At 42.9% G+C, this 23,482-nt stretch overlaps 1 protein-coding gene across 2 annotated transcripts; it reads right to left on the bottom strand.

The window, feature by feature from the left end:
• Positions 1–876: 876 nt before the first annotated feature.
• On the bottom strand, positions 877–22,335 carry LOC102909579 (TRPM8 channel-associated factor 2-like). 2 transcript variants are annotated; one of them, XM_042273140.2, is made up of 9 exons: positions 22,236–22,335; positions 21,711–21,814; positions 19,352–19,988; positions 7,422–8,413; positions 7,042–7,139; positions 5,896–6,109; positions 5,241–5,480; positions 3,967–4,304; positions 877–2,759 (listed from the first exon to the last, which is right to left on the bottom strand). In XM_042273140.2, the coding sequence occupies exons 3-9, from the start codon at positions 19,972–19,974 to the stop codon at positions 2,505–2,507; spliced, it is 2,760 nt and encodes a 919-aa protein (XP_042129074.1). In that variant the 5' UTR covers positions 19,975–19,988; positions 21,711–21,814; positions 22,236–22,335; the 3' UTR covers positions 877–2,504. The 2 variants fall into 2 exon arrangements, with proteins under 2 accessions (XP_042129074.1, XP_006997235.2); XM_006997173.4 differs by lacking the exon at positions 22,236–22,335 and having other exon boundaries at positions 21,711–21,919.
• Positions 22,336–23,482: the final 1,147 nt, after the last annotated feature.

The following is a 23,482-nucleotide window of genomic DNA, read 5'->3' as shown; positions in this document are numbered from 1 at the left end:
ATTATATTATATATAGAGAGAAATAACATGAAGTTGGGGAGGTAGGGAGGTAGGGAAGACCTGGGAGAAGTTAGAGGAGAGGAAAGAATATGGTCGAAATATGTGAAAATTTTGAATAAAATATATTGTATGCAAAACTGTAATAAAAATAAAAAATAATCAGGATAGTATACGACAGAAGTGTGCTGTGGGATGTCCTATGTGCTGTGAATATATGTTGCTATGATTGATTGATAAATAAAATGCTGATTGGCCAGTAGCCCGGCAAGAAGGATAGTGTAGGTGGGACAAGGAGAGAGGAGAATGTTGGGTGGAAGAAGGCTGGGTCAGATGATGCTGCCAGCCGCCGTGATGAGTAGCAAGATGTAAGTTACTGGTAAGCCATGAGCCACATGGCAAGGTATAGATTAATAGAAATGGGCTGAGTTTAAGTGTAAGAGCTAGACAGCAGTAGGCCTGAGCTAATGGCTGAGCAGTTTAATTAATATGAGCTTCTGAGTGACTATTTTATAAGTGGGCTGTGGGACTGAAGGGGCTTGGTGGGACCCAGAGAGAAATGCTCAACAGAAGTGAAATATTAAATAAATAACAAGGAACTTAAAACAAGAGTAGTCCATTCCAGCTCTCTGTCTCCACCTCTACTCACTTTCAGACCTACTTTTTCTAAGAGATTATTTCAAACTCTTTACAAAAATTATTTCTAGGGTTGGAGAGATGCCTCAGCAGTTAAGAGCACTGGCTTCTTTTCCAGAGATCACGGGTTCAATTCCCAGCACCCACATGGCAGCTCACAACTGTCTGTAATCCAGCACCAAGTGATCTGACACCCTCACACAGACATACATGCAGGCATAGCCCCAATGCTTACAAAATAAAAACAAATAAATCATTAAAATTTATTTCTATAGCTCTGAGTAATATGCTTACATTATGCAATTTCAAAATGTGTAATACAAATTTGTTATGAAATTTCTAAACCCAAAAAAGAAAATGAATAACCATTTCTCAACTGTCTTTTGGTATAACTACAATTATTAAAGCTTTGGGCAATCTAATCAAGCTTTTGTCTGCAATACTAAAGGCAATGTCTGCTTTCCAGTCTATGCAATAGAAATCTGTGACCTGCACTTCATCAGCTTGACCTGGATTACCTTTCATTACTGGAACTAGTTGAGGTTAGAAGGTATGAATCAGATGTACCAAGCTGGGATCCTGTGCCCACTTCAGCTACAAGTAAATCAACCTCTTCCAAACCAGCTTGACTCTTTGTATTGTAGACAAAGGAGAATTCATGGCTACACTTGGCCAACAGCTCTTCAGCTGGGGGTGGGACTTCATGATCCCACACACACAACACTCATGCTGGGACTTGTCTTAGCTTAAAATTCTTGAATATTTTTCCCCTAATAAGGTTTCTGAACTTGGAACAATAAAATTTCAGGCATAAAATTGATTTTTATGCATCCAAGACTAACCTGAGAAAGTTGCAGCCACAGACAAAAAAAATACACCATGAGCATTAAAACAAGAGGCAAAGCTAGTGTCTGTCTGCAGGAATGAGAAGAAACCACCACAGGGCTCCAGGTCCAAATAGAGGTGTGTATCAGCTTAGGTTTCAGTTTTGTCTCCTAGGTAACCTCCTAATTCCAGCATCATTCCTCTACTCACCCCTTCCTCCCATCAGGATTAAGACATCACCAGTTGGGGAACTGAAATGCCTTAGTTCAAATACCTTCCCAAGCCTGGGTCCCTAAGGCAGATGAGTCTAGGCTGAGGTAATGAGAAAATCGGACGCCAAAACCATTTAGAGATTCAATCTGATATTTAGTCAAATGCAATAATTAGCACAGGGGAAAATAGAAGTCTTTAAACTTTCATCTGTCTTTTAGGCAAATTTTTGTTACAATTATAAATCTGTCGAGGATAAGCTCTACAGTCTATCACTGTTATGGACATCTGCCAAACCCTGACACTTCCTCTTCACAGTTTTGACTGCAGAAGTTGTTTAATATCCGCGTCATTTTCTCCTGTATGATGAGGTGATGTTAACTCTATTTTCCTTGGAAGTCTGCTGGAATATTGTTCACTTAACTCAGAAACTGCTGTACGCAGTTCCTAGGACAATGGACTGACTTTTCCGTCTATGTCAGGAGACCTTTGTGTTCTTTCACATAGCACGTATTTCCTTAACGCCTTTCATGTGCAAAGGCACTTGCCAAATACCTAAGGAATGTTAATATCTAAGGAAATGGTCCCTGAGTTGAGGATGTGCTTGATGGAATGTGAAAAGGGATATTCTCTAGGTTCATTATCACAAGAAGCTCTGGGCTCTAAAGAAAGCCTGTAATGATATTAAAACAACCTAAAATATATTTTAAAGACAAATGTTTGAGGAAAAAATAGTTAAGGCAGTGTCTCAAGCCAGAACACAGTGGTGAAGCTGGCAGTGTGGCAGAGTCCTAACTCACCCCACCCCCACCCCTGCCCCACCTGCTCCATAGCCCTTACTCCTTCGTACTCATGTACACATTCAGAGGGTGATCCTGCCAGCAAGGCAGGCAGGTCAGGCTATCAGCCACTTCCTTCTGAATAGGCCAGCCCCACGCTTCAAAGAAAGGGACCAGGTTCTTCTGCACGGTTTCAGAGAACTTCTTCACCCATATATTCATCTTGCTCTTTTTGTCTTTGGGGAGGCCAGAGAGGGTTTGGTATTCAGCAAAGAGGTGCATGAATGGCTCCCACCCAAAGGCCTCCTGGAGCTGGAAAGAGAGAGAATGGGAAGAATAAGGCGTTGAGTTTGTGAACCTGACTGCTGCCTGTGTGCATGGTCATAGGTATATCAGGGACTGCTTCCCATCAGCTTCAAACCTGTTGTTTGTCCCACCTCCCATCCTGTGTCTCCATATAAAACTACCTTATTCGATCACAGTGGCTCTTGGCAACCAAATTTTACCCCTCAATCTAGTAAAGATGCTCTCTAGAACTCTAATGTACAAAGAGTTACTCAATAAATGACAGTTACTATTATTAGCTTTGTTTTTTAATGTATTATCCAGATCTTAAGTGCTTTCTCCAGCCAGACTGAGTTGGGTTGCTCATCATCTGAGACCACATCTCACTCTTCAAAGCCAGTGAAGGGACACATTAGAGTGTAGCAGTCTAAGAAGCCAGGGCTTGCTGCTATCTCCTGATTCTACGTTCTTGATCTGTCATTTAGGTAGGTGCTTTTGAACAGGTTGATTGAATTCTTAACTTAGGGTTTATGTGCCTCTGTGACATGTGAGCTAGATAAGGCCTCTGCACAGGGTTGCAGTAGACAGGGCAAAAGGTCTGGTGTGGCCAGCAGCTTTGATGACTGGCCATGAAAATTGGAAGCACATTTTTTGAAAGGGGACAGGGATAGATGCTTTTCCACAGGAAATGGACTAATTTTATGACTTCATTGCTCTCCTATTGGTTGGTCATTATTTATTCAAACAAGGCCTGGGGACCTTGTTAGTAGATATGTTTCTTCTTACAATACCAATTGTAATGCAGTTGCCCTGTAGACATGTCCCTGTCATTATAACCCATAAAAGCAAGGAAAACAAAACATATCCAAACAACGGCTGTTATGGAACAGCTATTAGAGGATGAAGGGCAAAGCCAGTGAGAGGAGTCAGGAGTATGACTCAGATCCTTCCCTCTCAGTCAAAGTTCGGGACAGTACAGAAAAATGTGCCTTGTAATTTCTCAGAATACTTTCCATTTCCTTGCATCTTCCAACATCCTGTTTCTGGAAGTGGGATGGGTATCACTTTTATCATACAAGTATATAAGCTGAGAGGTACCACCGGTGACTCACATCCAGGGGTGGTAGTCCCAGGTTTTAGGGGGTCATGCAGGAATTGGAGAGCTCTTAGGAGGCAGGACACTACATGACTGAGGAGTCTGTCAACACCATCTCCCTGAATTTGTGCTCAGTACCTGCAGATATGTTTCCAGCGCTGTCCAGACATTCCAGTTACCCAGGGGTGCTCCCTTCTGAAGGTGGTCTTTGATTCTCTTCTCTCGTTCTTCAGGTTTCAGTGCAGGGTGGGCTTGAGCCCTGGGAATCCCCAGAACTGTCTCATGCACGTAGACTGACCAGAGATTGCAGGTGGCCTCGGTGGTGTGGGGAGGGAACTCCCATCCATGGCACTGCTGATTGTGGCCCAGCTCATGGATGGGTCCCCACAGGCCTGTACTTCTCATGGCTGTCAAATCGATGAGCTCCTGCACAGACTCCAGGTGGCACATGATGGGGTATCCTGAATGCATCCAGCCTGGGGATGCAAAGAAAGAGATGGAGCATGAAAGCAGGGTCTGCCTCAACTTCCTCCTTCCACTGTTGAGCTTTTCCTTCACAATCCTGGTTGTACCCAGTGATTCCAGATATCTGTGCTGTTTGGAAAGCAACTGGCTTTTCTATAGTAATTGACCCCTTCCCAGATTCCCCCAATTAAGTATTGTCCTGGTCCTTACTCTGAAGGGTGGGAAGATACTTCACAGTACCATCCTTGCTGGAATTTACTGCTTTGTTTTCAAGATCTTCCTTTGTCTGTGAGTCTATGGCATGATCCCCTGAGCCTGGACTAGAGAAGCTAGGGTAATGTCAGTTTCCTCCCATATCAGCATTGTTTTCAAGATCTTCCTTTGCCTGTGAGTCTATGGCATGAAGCTCTGAGCCTGGACTAGAGAAGCTAGGGTAATGTCAGTCCCTCCCACCAATTAGCATTGTTAACTAGATTTGCATGACATAATATAGTTTTGTAGATAAAAATTTAGCTTCCCCATGTGGGAACAGGACTCTGAACTGATTCCCTACATGTATGTATCTTCTCTGCAAAGTCCTTGGTACCCATACCTACCTCAGACTTCTTTATTCACCCTCCCCCTTCTTTTTCAGTTATGACTTATGTCTGGAGGTAGTAGTCCACTTTGAATATGCTTTTTGAAAAGATCTTGACAGACACTCGTGGCCTCCCAGCATCGAGTTTCTGGCCGTGATTACTATCTTAGGAAATTGTATCTTGTAAGATGTCAATGACCTTTTGTTTGTAAACATCTTTCACTTCCATCATGGTCCAAGATTTTTTTGTCCTTCTTTCCTTGCATTTTAATAACAAAATTATGCTTTACAAATCTTGGGCACTACAAGAAAAGTAAAATAATAACAAAATGGAGTTTGCTCACTAGGAGCATTCCCTTGGAGCACCCACCACATGAGATCTGCACATCTGCGACAATTCTCTCAGGTCTTTGGAAAGGGAAAGGCTGGGCTCCCAATCTGGCCACGGCCTGCATCATATCATCCCAGAGCTGGAGCAGAGGCTCTGGGTCCTCCAGATCCTTGAGGCTTGCAGTTGGTACTGTCAGGATGATGTTGTCTGTAGCCAGCTCTCCCCAGGGGCACAGGTTATCCTGGATACAGCTCTTCCACTCCTCTAGGGATGTTTTACCTGGAAATATATAGCATGGAACCTGCCACCCATTCCCCCTTGAGCAGTGGCAGAGAGAGAGAGAAAGAGAGAGAGAGACAGACAGACAGACAGACACAGACACACAGAGAGAGACAGACACACAAAGAGAGACAGACACACAGACAGACAGAGGAGTGAAATTCTAGAAGGAAAGAACTGAACCAATGACTTGCTATCATTCAGGTCCATAGGCTGTAGGTGAAGGTCAAACTGCTAGACGCCTCTCCATTGTACCCAAAGTCTCCATAGACAAGGTTGATCCTACCCCCTGCCTACAGATTCATGTTCAACAGTTCTGCCTTTCTCCCTCTAATGACCCTTGTTACTCTCTCTCTCTTCAATAACAACCCCATAGTCACCAGGACACCTGGAGCTCAATGCTCAGTCCACTCACCTAGCTTGTAGTACGGGGCAGGCACTGCCTTCTTGATAGTAACAGAGACAGGACCAAGCTGACAGCCTTTGGGTACAATGATGTAGAGGAGACCACCCCAGAGGCAGGAGACTGACCGTTGAGTTCTGTCCATACAACACTGGTAAGTTACCACAGGGGCTCGAGACAGCTTCCTGGCCTTGCTTAGGTCATCAGTGTGACATCCAATCTGTACCTGAACAGACAATCACACCACATGAAGGGAATTTGAGGCCCCAAGAAGCATGTAGGGTTTTGTTAGGGGCATATGGATGGTGGTGATTACATATGAAATCCTAACTTCCCTTTTCTGTGAAGGATACGTGTAGTCTATGAGACTGCAGCACTCCAAAGTCTGTTGGACTCAAATGTAAGTTTAAGGTTTATTTAGGGATGTAAAACAGTATAATAGTGAATTTCCATTTGATTTGAGTTGGCTAATTACTAGGTGTAACTGAGTAGGCACTCGTGGAGTCTCACTATCAGGCAGAATCCTGGGCTCTTCTATCAGACTTAAACAGCAGAGTGACGCTGATGCTTTGTGTGATGCAGGACATCTCAGGCTACCCATTGTGAACAGATACAAGTCCATCCAGATGCTACCAAATTGAGCCAGGAGGCAGAGAACTCATCTGCTCTCCTCTGTCCAGCTCACCCTTACATGCTCTGTGGGGTTGCCTCTTGGCCTTTGTCAGATAGAAGCAGATAAATCTGTTATCTCAGAATGCCGATATAAAAGCCCTTAAACTGTAGTAGGAAATGAAGCTCAGAACTGAGAGGGCAGAAGAATTTAAATTCCCATGGAAGTCATATATTTTCATGATACAGGTTATGGGACTAAACAACACTCTTTTGGGTGTCAAGATGAAGAGGTCAAACTCCGGCCTCTGCTACCAGGAAAACTGGTGAGTACTGGTAAGTAATAATGTCGCTCTTCCTTATCCCTCTAAGTAGGTAAAATTGTCACACATGGAAATCAGTCTTAGGAATGAGCGTGGGTCATCAGTAGTTTGGACTTTCTGCTGTTCCATCTATAAGAGGGGCAGAATAACTTTCTCCTGGGCTCTCTGGTGTGGGAGAGTCTTAGCTATGTTTGGGGAAGTGCTGGTTCCCAGTGTCTAGCCTTACCTTCAGGCCAGTAGAGGCAGCAGCTTCAGAGAGAGAGACCTCTGCACTTTGACCTTCCAGAAGGTAGAGCCCAGTGCTCATCCAGGTGTCACTGTTACCTGACAAGTCACAGAGAAGGCTGAGTTGTGTTCCTACATGGCCTGACTCTACCTGGAGCCTCCCACAGATGCAACTTCTCCCATGAACTCCAAATCATCCATCCTCACTTCCTGTACCCTTTCCTCCTTGGCCTTAATTAAGCAAAATCCCAGCTCCCATTGTCTAGCACAGCATGGAGCTATTCATTGTGAGGATCAGAACCTTCCAGGTTCTGCAAAGTTAACCAAACCCACCTTCTCCCAGGCCAAGAATACTCGGAGCATTCCCTGTCCATTCTATACCTGGGTTGGTTCCACTGATCTCCACAGTGATGGGATGCTCTGAGGGACAGAGATTGGAGGAGGAGGTCTGAGTGCCAAGGCCCTGGGCTAGCTGGGAGCAATCAGTCCCAGAATGTGCCAGCTCTGTGGCCAAATGGAGCATTGCAGCCTCACAGGAGTGACTGGAAACTGGATTTTTCTTGCTCACAGCTGGGAGGCCTGCCTGTCTCAACATCTTCCTCAGCAGCCGGTGCAGAGACATATAGGCAGGAATTCCCTGTGCAGGAATCTGTAGGAAGCCTGCAGCATCTACTCCCAACCTTGCCAAATACTTCTCTTCCAAGTTCCCACCCTTATGGTTCAACATAGCCAGGAACTCAGAGAGAGCCCTTCGAAAGTGGTAGTTCCTTATCTCTGTAGGAAGGACAGGGAAACAGTCTTGGCTGAGGGTCCGAGGCAGGATGCTGAGGCCAAAGGTGTTGAGGATAACATTCCCAGGGAAACCTGCCAAGGCAGAGCTGCCTGTGTTCTGGGAAGCCCACCACCAGGACTGGCCACCAATGAGCAGCCCCCCGCCCTCAGAGACAAACTCCTGTATTTTCTTGGCATCCCGATCATTATAAGCCCCGCAGCAGTAGACACACACGTCACTGGTCAGATGAGACTCCAGGCTGCAACTCAAGCCATGCTCCAACAACAGGGAATGCAGATTATTGAGACTTTGGTTCACCCCAATATTGCCTCTCTGGTCTCTGGCCAACCAACGTACAGCATTGAGCAAAAATGGTTCCATCTGAGGAGCACAGAGCATGGCCTCATGGGCAGCCAGTATCACACGACCACGGCCATAGTGGGCAGCTGCTAGGAAGCAGCCGAGGGAGGTATTGAGCCCCAGAGGGAAGGCCAGGGACCCATGCACCAACAGCTGTGAGGGGACACCTCCAGTCTTGATGTCCAACTCAGAGATCCCATCCAGCAGCTGCTCCTGGTCACGCCCGAGCTCCTCCCAACACCTGGGAAGAAGATGAGAGAGATGAAGAGCCCGTATTCAGTTAATGAGCCACTCACTATAGCCCACCAAGTAGAGAAAGATGACATAGTTGACAGCGACTTTCCTTTCTTACCAATAGTATTTTGGGGTTTAATAATGTGTGTCTTATCAACATAATGCATTTTTTTCTTTGTCTCATCATTAATCACATATCATCATTCATATTTGCTCTTGCTTAGCAGCACATAAAACACCAGTGTTTCTCATAACTGAGGCTATCATAGATGTGAAGAAAAGAGTGGCAGTGATCTTATTCATAATACCCAAATCCACATTCTCCAGATGAACCCCTCCAAGAATTCTTGACATTAGTCAGCCAAGCGAATATTCTAGCTCAAATTTCATATCTTGAACATTATCAAAGTGTGTAAACAAAGCTGGAAAATCTAGCATATTGGATGGAGACAGCACTCTTCCAATGCTTCCCCTGGAGTAATCTTCAGATACAAGATGAGAAATAAGACTGTAGAAACATCACACTGGATTCTCGACAGGTTTGCTCAGAAGCAGGGACATGTTACAAGTAATTTTTTTTAAACTTCTACTTAATTTATACAGCCATATATCTTTTTGAAATTCTTACTTAGGGCAGGTGAGATGGCTCAGAGGGTAAAGGCACTTGTCACCAAGCCTGATGACCTGAGTTCAATCCCTGGAAGAAGAGAACCAACGCCTGAAACTACTCTAAGACATGTGCACCCCCACACACACACACACACATACATGCACATCAGACTCAAGCACGCGCGCGCGCGCGCGCACACACACACACACACACACACACACACACACACACACTCATTGAATAAGCAAATACAAAAAATACTTAAAAATTCTTATTTAAATCTGATAGTATTTACCATTTTTTACTTAGAAGTGGTCAACATAAAAAACAAATTTTTAAAAGGTTTTTTATTTCAAAAATTAAAAAACACAATTTCTAGATACATTAAGTATCAAACAATAAGAAATGGATTGAATAAATCATGTTAACATTATATAGTAAGTCAGTAATTAGACAGTATTGGGAAAGGATTAATAGAATGTAATGTAGACCCTCAAGAGACTAAGTCAAATTTTAAAAATGCTAAGATCCAAAAATCATAAACTAGACATTGAAACAGAATCTAACCCATATTTGTCAAAATTTATCTTCTGGGATCATCTTGACTATTAGAGTTATGGGTCATTTAAATCATTTTTGTATAATTTTATCATTTCAACTTTAAAAACAACATACTTTTAAATAAAAGTACAATATTTCTAAAAGTAAAATTAGTTAGCTCATTTAATTACTGTAAGGATGTGGTGATATTTTATTTGTGCTGAAATGTGGTGATATTTGTGCTTTGATAAACAAAGCTTGCCTGGAGAACAGGAGGGAAAGGCCAGCCATTTTATGTAAACAAAGTCAGGCAGCACACACCCTTAATCTGATCACTTAGCAGGCAGGGTCTCTGTGTGTTCAAGGCCACACTAGGGAACAGAGCCAAGTGTGATGACACATGTCTTTAATCCCAGGATCAAACATAGAGACCTAGAGGTCTGTACAGACAGGAAGTGGCAAGGAAGTGAGGTAGCTGGGTTAAGAGCCAATGAGAGGGCAGAAAAGCAAGGCATATAAAGGTGTGGGTAGACAGGAAGTAGCTCACATTTAGAAGCTGCAGGGTTGGTGAGGTAAGGTTGGCTGGTGGCTCTCCCTATTTCCCTGATCTCTAAAACTTTCACCCCTATATTTGGCTCTGTGTGTGTGTTTTTTTTTTAATTTAATAAGACCATTTAGAAATTTGTCTACAGAAGAAAGTACATCTTGTGCCATTTCTTCTTAATTCCATATCAGTGCAGAACAAAACAAATATCGTGTCTCAATTTCATCATCTCATTTTCAAAGAAACGCAGCAAGTGTCATGTGGGCTCAGGATTCAGGTTTTTTTTTCCTCTTTTAGAGGCTCAAGCCTTATTCTGAGCCACCCTGACACTGAACAACAAGAACTGATAATAAAACAGGCCACACTCTGTGAAATCTCAGCTGCGGGCAGAAAGCTTTCGGCATAAGGAGTGGGAATGACAGAAATCAGCTACATGAAGGTATGGATTTTTTTCTTGTACACAGCTGCTATGATCCAGGAAGTGGGTCACTCAGTATTTTGACTTGTCAAAGTGTAGTCATTGTATTCTGGCAAGGTAACTAGATAATCATGTGCAAACTACTTTCCTTCTCCAAGCCACCATTTCTCATCTATTTCTGGGAGTTTAAAGAGATCACTAATGCATTAGCTAATACAGTGTCTGATATATACAGTAAGCCTTGAACTTGCTAGTGGTTATTTAACAAATACAAATACATTAAGAAGATCTGATTTTTTTAGGGACTCTGTACCTCATAAACAAGGAACATAATACTGGTCATTGTTATGGTCTGAATTCTGTCCCACCCCAAATTCATGTTGAAGTGTAGACGGCAGTACCTCAGAATGTGATCTTGAGTGAAAATAGCACCATAGCTAGCTATAAAACCATATTCAAGTAGGGTGTCTCATTATGGCCAGTCCTTACAAAGCATGGAGACCGGAACACTGAACATGCATTCAAGAATACCAGTGTCAATGATGTCACTAAGATGATGCCTCTAGATGCCAAGGGACAGGCCAGCAAAGATTGCCATCAAAACATGAATCAGAGGAAGGCACTGTACAGTTTTTCCCACATGACCAGGCAGGATTAACCTACAAATATTTATCTCAGATAATAGCCTCTAAAACCTATCAGATGATCAATATCTATTGCACCAGAAATGTGCGGCACTTTGTTATAGCAGCTCTAGCAATCTAATACAGTCCTTAGCTAGGTACAGCTTGTACCTTAGCCATGTACAGAATTGTTAGCAAAACCTTCCATGTCTACCTGCTCATATGCTATTTCCCATTCACAGTTTTTAATTTTCCATTACCTACAGTTGGTTGTGAGGCTTTTTATAGTACTTTGATTCATTCATTTCACACAAATTCTTACCTGGAAATGGTCAATATTTATGGATTATATGAAATACAAAACTATTAACTAAGAACCATGCTGCCTACAAGCTGAGGTCCTTGTGTGAAGATCTTTCTACTCCACAAGACGGTGGTGAGGGTGAATTCCTACAAACAGGTACATCAGCTGCTCTTGGTGCTAGGAGGGGATAGACCTTTATGGATTTATGACCCTCTCTTCCCTTAGGCAGATAAAGCTGGGTATTGCAGAGGACAATCACCTTGCTTTCAGGACCTTTCAGCAATGATTTGCAGTTAAGGAACCTGTCAGGTTGGTGGAGGGGGGTGCGGGGGCGGTTGGCCAAAACCTCAACTGGAAGGCAGAAAGAAGTACGGCAGAATCTAAGCTAGGGATCTTTTCAGAGTTCAGAGTTTAAAGGTGTAGTCAGCCCTCCTCCTCTGTTTCCTGAAACTCAGTTGTATACTGCCTTCCATAATGCAAAGTTCTCTGCAGAGCTAACACTGGGCCACAGGCCACCCTTTCTCTTGTTATAGATAGTTGTGCCTCATGTTTTTCATTCATTTATATAGTTTACGAATGTTTGTTAGCCTCTCCCTTTGCACATTTTGAGCACTTAGAATTGAGGGACTAGGATTTAGATTCCCTGGTAGGCAGACAGTTAGGATGGGAGCTATAACTAGGTAATAAAGATACTGAAATTCCAAGATGGCTGGGTTCTTTCTCACCCTCCTGACCAGAGACAACAGCATGCCAGTTTCAAACAAAGGTCTTGTGGGCTTTCCCTCCCACCAGTAGGGGCCCTGCTGAGGAACTGGCTCAACAAGTTCACGGTATGATCTGGGTATGATCCACAGCAGCTGTGGGCAGATCTGCTAGTCCATTTCTCTTCAAACTGACCAACCTGAGCTAGGGAAGAAGTTCCTTCAAAGATTTCAAAAACCCCCAGGCCTCCAGGAGATGCCTCCTTGCTCTGCTCTGTGGAGGGTCTTTCTTCCTGTGTATTTCTGGGCATGTGTGTTTTTTCACCCCTAACAAAAGCCTTCCTTTCGTCTGCTGTTGTCAGCTGTGCTTGAGATTTTTCCCTGCTGCTGTCTGCCATCCTAGGGATTTGTCCTGCCTTTTAAATTTTAACTGACAGAGAAAACAAAACCAATCAAGATCCCAAGGTTGTAACAGAATGAAACACTGGACAGGACAGATGACATCCAGACCTTGTCCAAGCTGTACATTCTGGTAGGCTAGAGACATTAGCAGGTGGCCAAGTGACTAACAGGGAGACAGTGCTAGGTGATGTGCCCAGGAGTTGGGAAGTATGCTAAAGTGAAACTCCAACATAGTTCTGATTTAATAGGGCCGGGAGAGGGCTCCTGTCTTCAGCGTTTTAGTTTCAGTTTGTATAAGGAGGATCTGCATCTTAACAGCTGAGAGTTGTATGATAGAGAAAGCAACTTGAAAGTCAAGTGTTTTATATTAATTGCTTAGATATTTTTAATAACTATATTTCCAAATGCCTTAATACCTTAATTTTTTTTTTTTTTTATAAAACAAGACATTTAATGCTACATGTTATAGTGTTTGCCTTGGTAGAGAATGCCAAACTAATGATTGTAGGGTTTTTTTTTTCTTCCTCAAAGTACAAAACTATAAAATTCTGCACACTCAACAAAAGAAAATAATTAATTAGTTATGGAAAGTTTTGATATTATATTGTGGCTAAAAGTTCTCATTAAGAAGATTCTTTTTAAACATCAAATTATTTTTAAACAGAACACAAAGTAGGAGTGTGTAACGATACCAACAATTGGTTGCACAGTGATTAAAGATGCATGCAAGTAAATACTTTGTGAGAACATTAATGAAAACTCCAAATATTCAATTGCTTTAGTGTCACATTGCTTTTTTTAGTTGTTTTTTTCAAGTTATGAGAAGCAGCAATGTGAAAAATTATTTTCGTAGTGGTTGTCTGTGTTAAGGTCTAAATACAATTGCCAAGAATGATGGGTAGAGTTTAACAGGCATTCAACAACCTACATGTGAACCAAGTAAGAGATACTGTACAGTGGAGAAAAGGAGCAATAAGAAAACCCATTTTGGGTTGTTCCTTTTATTGCTTTGGGCACTCAAATACATGGCATCACTCAGCCAATTGCATAAATGATGCTTAATGAGGTCAAGTAACTTGCACATGGACACAAGGCAAAGAAAAGTGAAAAACTGGGATTCAGACCCAGGCCTCTCTGACTCAGGCACATGACTTTAGTCAAGTGTTTCTTGGCTCTATCAGAAGTACTACCAAAAGATAAGTAAACAGCTAGGCAGCAACACCTCTGCAAACGTATCCTTCATATCAAAGCATAAAATTATGCAAACCCAGAGTGAAAAACTAAAATTCTACTAATATTAATTGATCTTTATGAAATGAATTAGAAAATAACTTACACCTACAGTTCTTTGCAAAAGAAAATCTTATTTTTGCCAGCATAACAAAAATTAGACTGAGATCTAATGACTCCCAATGGATTGTTACTCAAACCTATTAAAACCACTTTTCCAAGTCTTAATTTTTCTCTAAAATTATAAAAATAATACCTAGTGTCATTTTTATTTTTAAAAGTATTTATTAACATATTAGAATTCAATTAATAAATATTGTGGGTATTTTAATTTTTTCGTATTTTCTATGGACATATATAAAATATATATGAATTTTATATTAACAGAAATTATAACATATTCTTTGATTATTTGGCAACTTGCATTTTTGCATATCAGAGCTTTCAAATGTCACTTTGGACTGTCTTAAACAGATTAAAACTATCTAGTCATATCTTTGTTAGCCAAAGGGTAAAAGTTTAGATTAGACAGGAAGAGTCGATTCTAGTGGTCTATCACACATCTTGGTAATGATTATAAACACTGCTGTGTATTTCAAAATTGCTGAGAGGAAATTGTAAATGTCCTCACTACAAGTAATGACAAATATGTGAGGTAATGGATATATCAATTCTTTTAACTTAAGCATCCTATATGTATATAATATGTGTATGCATCAAGGCTTCATATTGTATATATATATACAAATTTTAAATAGAAAACTCAGCATAAATTGTGTTAGCCAGCTTTTTGTCATTATGACAAAATACTTGAAGAATATAATTTAAAAGAGGAATGTTCATTTTAGCTCTTGGTTTCAGCTCAGGTCAGCAAGCTCAATTGTTTGAGGCTGTGCTGAGGCAGAATATCCAAGCTGGGAGAATGCTGTGAAGCAACTCTGTTCATTTTATGGATGCCTGGAAGCAGAAAGTACAAAAGAAAGAAAGAAAAAGGCAGGGAACAAGATACGCCCTTCCAGGGAATGTCTTCAGTGTTCTACTTCCTTGGCTGTGGCCCATGTTCTAGTTTCTACCGCCTCCCAACAAGGCCATCAAATTATGACTCCATTAGCTGATCAATGCACTGGCAAGGTCAGAGTCCTGATGAACCAAAAACCCAGGCCTCCAATGCATACGCCTGTGAGGGATATTTCATATTCAAGTAACAGCATGGCAAAGGTAAAAGGATGGCATCTTAATGTGATCAAGAAGCGTTTTCCTACTGTTAATGGGCTTAATAGGATAAAGTTATTTAAAATGTAATTATAATGCTGTAATTATAGGGAATTTGGTGAGGATTTAACATGTTAAAATAACCATTATCAACTCACTTCAGTTATATACTGCCTGTTATCACATTTGTAACACATTCTCATGTTCATATTCCTACCTGCATATGTACCATTTCCATGAATTTGGCATCATTGTAACAGAATTGTGTATCTTAATGTTGTTTACTGTATTGTGAGTATAATGCTTTCCTTTTGAGGTCTCTGAACATGGGATTTTTAATGGCCACATAATTATTCACTCTGTAACTGTAGTATATACCATACATTATTCAAGATCTTCTATGGCAGACAATATGTGTCTTACTGTGTTTCACTTAATAGTGACAGTATCACTAAGAAATATGTACTGAATATTGCCTCACAGGTCACTTTCTGCCTCTGTCCTGTATTTGTTCTTTTTCCCCATTGAGGATGCTTTATGAGGACTCTGCATACCCGTCTTTGTCTCTGAGGAAGCTTCTTACCCAATCTGTAATGGGGTAACATGGTAATGCTAACAAAATTACACACTCATGCCCCATAAGCCAGCTATCCCAATTCTACAGACACAGTGAGGTTATAAAGATACATATATCAGGACATTATTTGCAGCCCATCTGTAATAGTAAAAATACTGGAAAAATAAAAATTCATACTGGCAATTCAAATGTCTGCCATTAAGGAACTTAATAGATTATATGATATCTACACATGGAAGCACAACAGAACAACAGGGCATCTTAGCACTCTGTTATGTAGCCATACCTAGCTTGATAATCCAGAATACTATTGAACAGAAAGAGTAAGTGAGAAAAGCTGATAGTGTACCACTGCTTTCTCAAAGAGAATACTGATACGTATGCATTTGTCTGCTCATGTATATAAAGAAATATTGCAGCATTAATGAATTTAAACAGTGAGGGGAGAAAGGCTTTACATGTGGGGAGAGAATACAGGTTTTAAATTTTATTTTTGAGCTACTACAGAACTATTTGGCATAATTCTAAAGGTTAAATAGCAAAAGCAAATAAACACGTAACCGGACATTTCCAGGTACCCAGTGGTATAAGCACAAAAAAGGGAACTGTTCTAAAGGGCATCAAAGTTCACTGATCTAACTTCATATAATATCCCTAGGAAAATATACTAGGAGGATGAAAGGCACAGGAAATAATAACTGCTATGGTTTATTGCTAAGGAATATTTGCTGCTATTTGCCTATCTTTTCCCTCTGCCCCACCTTCCTTCCTTCTTTTTCCCTACTGAGAGCAGTTTTTAAGGAACTCCCCAGACTCTATGACTCTGTCCAAGTCAGCTTCTTGGGAAACCCAACCTCCAAAGGGGAACTCTCTATGTCTCTATATATCTTCTTAGGAAGCCAACTGACACAGCCAACTTGACAATGCTAGTAAATACTCCTTGCAGTTCCCATCAGTCACCAATCCCACAGTCATTTTGCTATTGCTAGTACTGTCATTTGAATTTTGCAACTGTTGGGTGTATATTACGGTAAAGCAAGTAGTTCATTATGTTGGTGTCTTACAAAATGGGGAAAAAGCTGACTTTCAGACTCTATACAACACATCATCCTGGACCTTCCAGTACTGAGCCAATCAAGTCTGCCCTTATCATTTTGAGGTTGAACTGCATCTACTCTTCCATTTTCCTTCTCTAACTAGTTTCTTGCAGTAGATGAATGAGACTGAGCACGAGTTGACCATTCTCAGTACTGGGCCACAATTGCCCAGAGGAATATTGTACTGCTCTCTCTATTTCTGTGTATACTTAAAGTTCCATAGAAAATGAAACTTAAAACAAGAAAACCAGAAAACTTCAGGTTTAGGAGCAGAGAAAGAAAATGTAGGTGGAGATGAGGAAAAACAGCTTTCTTTTTTTTGAAAGGGAGAAGTCTTTGAGGCAACTGAGAGAACTACAGTGCTCAGACTTAAGATCAGGAGACATTTAAAGGGCCAGGTCAACACTTAGGGGTTCATGGTTTCTCCTGGAAGGACTACTGTAACTTGGAAAGCACCACAAACAATTTGGGAATACATGGTCATGGCCTTGCTCCAGTAAAAACCCTATTTACAAAAACAGGGGGCTGGCCCACAGGCCTGAGCTTGTCAATCAGACAAGAGAATCAGAGCCAGCTTAAAGCAAATCAGATTCACCTGTCTGTGACTGGTTAACCCAACCCTCTCCGTAGGGAAGGACTCTCACACTCCTTCCCTGGGGCTGAGGGCCATGGGCACTGCTAACTGTTCACCCAACACTGACATTCCCTTTCTCCCTTAGGGAAGGACTTTGATTTCTTCAGAGATGCCCTTTTAAAAATATCCTCAGACCCTTTGGTGGTTAAATTTGACCACCTGATTAAGTTTTATTCATTAAAATATCAATGGAGATCCATGTCAAGACTGCAAGAAAATAGATTATTTTCTAAGTTACAAAAAAGAAAAACAGATAGACCCAACTAGTGTGTCTGCTCCAGGAATCATGCCTGGGTGTAACTAGAGAGCCTGGAGCAGTGCTGGCCATCATCACAAAAGGTGAAAGCAACAAACCACAGTAGAAATGGGGACAGAGAGGGAAGCATGTAGCTGGGGACATCATGGAGAAACTGCCATAACCCTGGGCTGGCTACCTGGGTTTCATAAGATATATAAAATCAGAAATTGTTAAACATCTATAGTAACTTTTTTACATATGGAAAAAGCACAGTTAGTCATTAATATCTCAAAACCCCAAAAATCTAAAATTAAACTCTCAATCCCCTCTACTCTCATTAAATGACATCATCTTTAATCACTATGATCAAAATTATCCATTTCTCTTTTTCATTTCTTGCTCCATATCCAGTCCATTGACCCAGCCTGCTGGATCCTACCTTGGGAGCAAAGCCACAGCCATACCTCTTTCCAGTAGCTCCATTACATCATCCTAGACATGTCATCAGCAGCTCTCATATGGTCTGTTTCAGTGGCCTCTTATGGGTGTCCTCCTCTCCATTGCACCCTATCATCTGTTCACCAACCATGGAGTTCCTTTTGCTGGTCATTTGCTTGTTCACACTTATGGCCATTGTTTGTACTCCGCCATCTCTTGTGTTGCATTTGCCGGGCTCCCTTACCCTAACTCTGGTGAGTTCAGCTAGGGGAGGCAGAGGTTATTTAGCCAGTGAAGCAGGAAGGAAGAAGGAAGGCCCCAAGGTTGGTGGTTTCTTTGGGTTTTATTTCTATTGAACACCAGGTCTTCTCCAGGACTCCAGTTAACACCAGACTGACCTCTTATCAGGGGTCTTACTGCTGCTTGGCAGACTGATCATGAGTTCAGCATCCATACGGTGATCGCCACACCTGGGGCCCAGTAGTGCCACCATTTTCCTCAATCTGCCCTGCTCTTTGGGCTGAGGTCCAGTCCTATGTGGTTTTCTAATATTCTCTCACCTGAACTATGGGTTCTGTTTACTAAATTTCTTCTGCTTGAAATACCATAGAATTCCAACCAAACTGGACTGATATACCTTCCCTGAAGAGGTTAAACAGCCTTTATTCTCCTCCTCATTGTTATATCTCAAGTCATGCCTTCTTCCCTTCTTGTGGCTCCTATCAACATCTGATGGACTTCTTGTCTATTGGTTTGCTTTCCTGCTTATTTTTCCACAGATTCGTAAGCTTCATGGTAGCACACAGTGTCTGTTTTGATTCCTGCTACGTTCCCAGTGTCCAGCACAGGGCTGGGCCCAATTGTAGATGTTCATATAGATATACTAGTGTTTTATGACTCATTTAGGACACTGATAAGCAGTCTGTTTTAGACACTCCATGTGGAGAAACATTGGCAAATAGCACAAGCTTTTCTCGTAAGTGGATAGAAGGGAGTGGCCAGCAGGACCAGCTTTTCTTGTGCCTTGAGGCATTTTAGTGACCATGTTTTTGATTTTGCAGCAGTTAGAAAACTGAATAACAACAATCACTTGCATTGAAATGGAAACTCACTGGAAAAGGAATATCAGCACTATTAAAAAGAATTAGAATCTAGAGCCGGGCGGTGGTGGCGCACGCCTTTAATCCCAGCACTTGGGAGGCAGAGCCAGGCAGATCTCTGTGAGTTCGAGGCCAGCCTGGACTACCAAGTGAGTTCCAGGAAAGGCGCAAAGCTGCACAGAGAAACCCTGTCTCGAAAAAACCAAAAAAACAAAACAAAACATAACAAAAAACAAAAAGAGTTAGAATCTATTAGGGGTCATAGTGGCACACTCACCTGACATGGAGTGGGATCTTTGGTACCTTCTTGGAGATCTTGAACCTATCTCCATCCCCATAGACATCTGTGAAATACACTCCAGCCACACTTGTCACTTGGTTCCCAGGGAAACTGAATAGCACCTTGTCACTGCCGTGTTGACTGGCCCAGTACCAGGCCTGGCCTCCAATGAGCAAGCCCCCACCACGCTTCACAAACTGGACCAGCTTCTCAGTCAAGCTGTCATTGTAGGCATCCGTGCAGTAAACACCCAGAGTCTCTCCAGGTTCAGGCTGAACCAGTGCCTCTATGCCAGAGTCACCTAGGATGTTTACTAGTGATGCCAAGGAGGGATGCACTACAATGGGAGCCCCTGGGGAGGGGCAGAGCCAGCTCACTGCATTGAGAAGAAATGGGGTAAAGCCAGTATGCAACAAGTAGCCCTCATGGGATATGACAACCAGGCGGCCTTGGCCATAGGAAGAGGCAGCAATGAGCACCTGGCCCTTGTCATTCACCATCACTGGGAAGGCGGCCTCCCCGGTAAGAAGGAGTTCACTGGGAATGGATTCTTTAGGAAGATCCCAGCTGGTCACTCCATTCATGAGGGTCTCAAAAGCAGCATCAGGAGCTGTTGCCATGGTTCTTCCAGATGCTGCAAGAGGACACAGAGACCCATGTTGGTCAAAATAGATTGAGGAACCAGAAAAAAAAAAAGGCAAGCAACTAAATGCATTTAGTCTGCAAATTACTAGGACCCCACTTTTATGACTCCAATATATAAGAAGAGTAAAGATGATAAATAAGTAGGATTATAAATAAAAGTGCAGCAATTTCCAGTTGCTGTGTGATGAAGAGATACAGACCAGTCAACTGGAAGACTGCTTTAGACTGAATGACAGGAAAGATCACCTAAGAATGTGGCCTTGAAGCTGAAACCTGAAGTGCTGTGGGAAGAGCATGCTGGTAAGAGGCCCACCAGGGCAGCAGTAGAGTCAGGGAAAGGCGAACAGGACCTGAGGTAGATAAGGAGGTGCAGCTTCCTAAATGGCCTGGTGGATCAAATGCAGGAGTTGACTTAGTGTTTGTTGTATTCCGTCAGACAAAAGAGTAACATGACCTGCCAGAAGCTGCATTAGTTAGGATCACATGACCTGTCAGAAACTGCATTAGTTCTGACAGCTTTCCTCACTGTTGGAAATGACTTCCAAATGATCAAATCTGCCCTAATGGGAAGCAATCCCCCCACCCCCAACTGTGTGGTCAGAGGTCTTTTCAAATCCTTCTGAAGCCTGTAGGCTGACAGCTGAATTCATTCCAGTATTCCCTTCAGTTTTTCCCCTCTCTCTTCTTCCCCTTCTCATTTCCCCAAGTGCCATGGATCATAGCAGGTGTCCCACACAACTTCTCTATCCCCACATCTGAGTAGCTCACCACTGGGGACTTTCTGTCCATTCATATGACTAACAGGGCAGCCCTCCATTGGCTGTGACTGATATCTTGAGTTAGTTTCAGGTACTGGAGGGAACTATGGATACACACCCCGTGCCTCCCTAAGGTGCATCCTAGGAGGGTTCCTGGAAGGCCTGAGCTCTGCAGGCTCAGTTCTAGACAGCCAGCACTCACCCTTGCTTGGCTCCCTTCTTTCCTGTTTGTTTGACCCAGATGCTTGACTTAGGTTTTCAGGGCTCTCTTCCCAAATAAGCTTCAGGGGAGAACCTGAGCATATCAGACCCTTGCGCCACTTGTCTCCTTTGTTCCTCCTGATCTTATGAACGGTCAAGAGCTCATGTTGCCAGTCTCCTCTCATCTGTCCTCAGAGTCGAGTCCACTTAGCTCACGGCCACGACCAGGCTGAACTGACCTGGTCTGAGCCTGCAGAACGCATTCCCACCTTCATCATGCTAGACTAAGAACTCTACAGAGCCCTCACATTTCAGCCACTCACTCCCTGTGTGGTGAAAGTATTGGTCTTGGCATGTCCATATGTGCTCCACCCCCCCCCCCCCCCACTTCCCATCCCACTTCATGGCACTGCTCCCAGGAAAGTGAGCAGTGGGAAATTCCGCTTAGTGATCTGGGGTAGAAAAAGGCAGCAGATAGACCAGGAACCCCAAGTTCAATCTCTTGTTAAGTCTGCCTGAGAAGAAAGTTTTCTTACTTTTCCCTAGCTTGGCAGGAAAAGCAAACAAACAAAAGCCACGTGGGTAATCTGTCCTGAAACAGACAGGCCCACCACTCTGTAACTAAATGCTCTTGCACACGCGAACACATATTTTTATCAAATTTGTGACTCAAGTTCAAAGAGCGGGCGTAAATCAGTTCTGAGTTAACTAGAAAATTGTACCAGATAAATGAAACTAAAAGAAAAACAGACCTGTGGAAGATACACTGATTCTCGGGAATGACGTCCGGTAACCTTCTGACGCTTTAGGTGTCTCCTTCCTGCGTCGCCCAGCCGCTCGAACACCCAGCCTCACCCTAGAGCACACCAGGACTAAAAAACTCACTCGGAGGAGGTCGCTGTGCCTGCCCGCCCACTGTAGGGGCAGACTAGAGGAGTGCAGTCCCATTGAAGGTCTGCCTAGGGGCGGGACCTCCCGGGGGCGGGGCTATAGAGGGCGGGGCTTTCACGGAAGTTTGCTGTCATGCAGAAGTCACCTGGTCGGGTCTGGAGAGCGGAGCTTCTCCAGGAGCCCTGCTACGAGGAAACTGGGGTGGTTAGGGGCGGGACTGTCCATTGGGGTGGGCTAGTTGGGAACTGGGCTGGGTAGGTGTGGGGCTGTCCCGGAGGCGAGGCCCTTGGGAAGCTGAGCTATTACCATAACCCGGCGGGTTGGCTCCACCCTTAATGGAAACCTCACCTTCACGCAGATCTGCCTGATTCTAGACCCCACCCTACCTGGAGAGAGGACTCTCTGCAAAGCTGTTGATGGACCAAGGGAGAAAAATCAAACTCCAAATCTCCAATAAATCAGATCCAGGGCGAAAATCACCAAACAGCTACACTCTCAGATCCGGAATCTGGCACCGACTGGCTTGGTAGCACGCCAGGGCTGCACTGCCCGAGGTTAACCCCAGCTTGGTTCGGGCGTCAGGGCCTGCCCCCTGGTGGCTGACACTGGCCGTGCACCTGTAGGGGTCTGCTGGGAGGACATGCTAGGCATTTTGGCCTGAGTATGCATAGTAATCTGTTGCAGAGACTCTATTGCTGGGCAGAAAACATGACTGTGACGTGATCTACACAGGCAAGACTAAGCTGGAGGAGTTAAAGTTAAAGCGTGGATACTGCCCGAATTTCTGCCCAAAAGGTGCCAGAAAAATGAAGGCCGAAGGAAGAGCAGATTAGCGTGTCCGTTTGAGCACAGTTTTGCACAGCAGTATGTTGTTTTTACTTTTATCATATATTAATAGGTTTTGTCTGTTGATGGGAAGGTGAGAAGATACGACGAGAATACTTACCCAGAGACTTTAGAGCCTTTGGTGCTACCACTAGCCATGCATTTAAACAGTGCTGTTTATGAAATTGTGTTTTTTTTAAATAGCTATATGCTTGCTTTTCTATTTGTGCATTATCTAAAATCACTAGTTATTCTCATAAACATCATATTGAATTTTCATAGCAGTCGCTCTGTCTTGCTGAGCCAGATTTCTGGCTCATTCCCTTTATAAGTGAATAGCATCTACTCCAGGACCTTGCTGACAAGTTGTCCACCATTTTGCATTTTTTATTTTGTGATATCTGACAGTGTACTTGATTAAACTCTCGTCCATGCTTTTCTGTATACACAAGGCATTCTTTCCTGCTGTCCACCCTCTGCTGGTGAGGAGGGCCAACATCGTAACCAGCTTCTGCTTCTAGCTCTTCCTGTTCTTCCAGGGTCACCAGTGGGGGCTTCCCTCCTCGACTTCAGCTCACAGCTGGCAAATGTCGACTGTATTTCTGTTTGGAACTTTATCAGGTATATTTTCAGTTAAGCTAAATTTAGTCTAGGGCAGTCTCCCTGCTTTGTGATCTTGTATAGCAAACTTTATTTATCTTGTGCTCCCCTACCCCAGAATTCTCAAATGAAGTTGCAATGCCCAGTATTTCATAATATAACTGTATTTGCAGGGCAAGTCTTTAAAGAGATGATTTAGTTAAAAGGA

This window comes from Peromyscus maniculatus, chromosome 3 (genome assembly GCF_049852395.1).
Source record: "Peromyscus maniculatus bairdii isolate BWxNUB_F1_BW_parent chromosome 3, HU_Pman_BW_mat_3.1, whole genome shotgun sequence".
NCBI lineage: Eukaryota > Metazoa > Chordata > Mammalia > Rodentia > Cricetidae > Peromyscus > Peromyscus maniculatus.
This window is presented reverse-complemented; position numbering and strand designations above follow the sequence as displayed.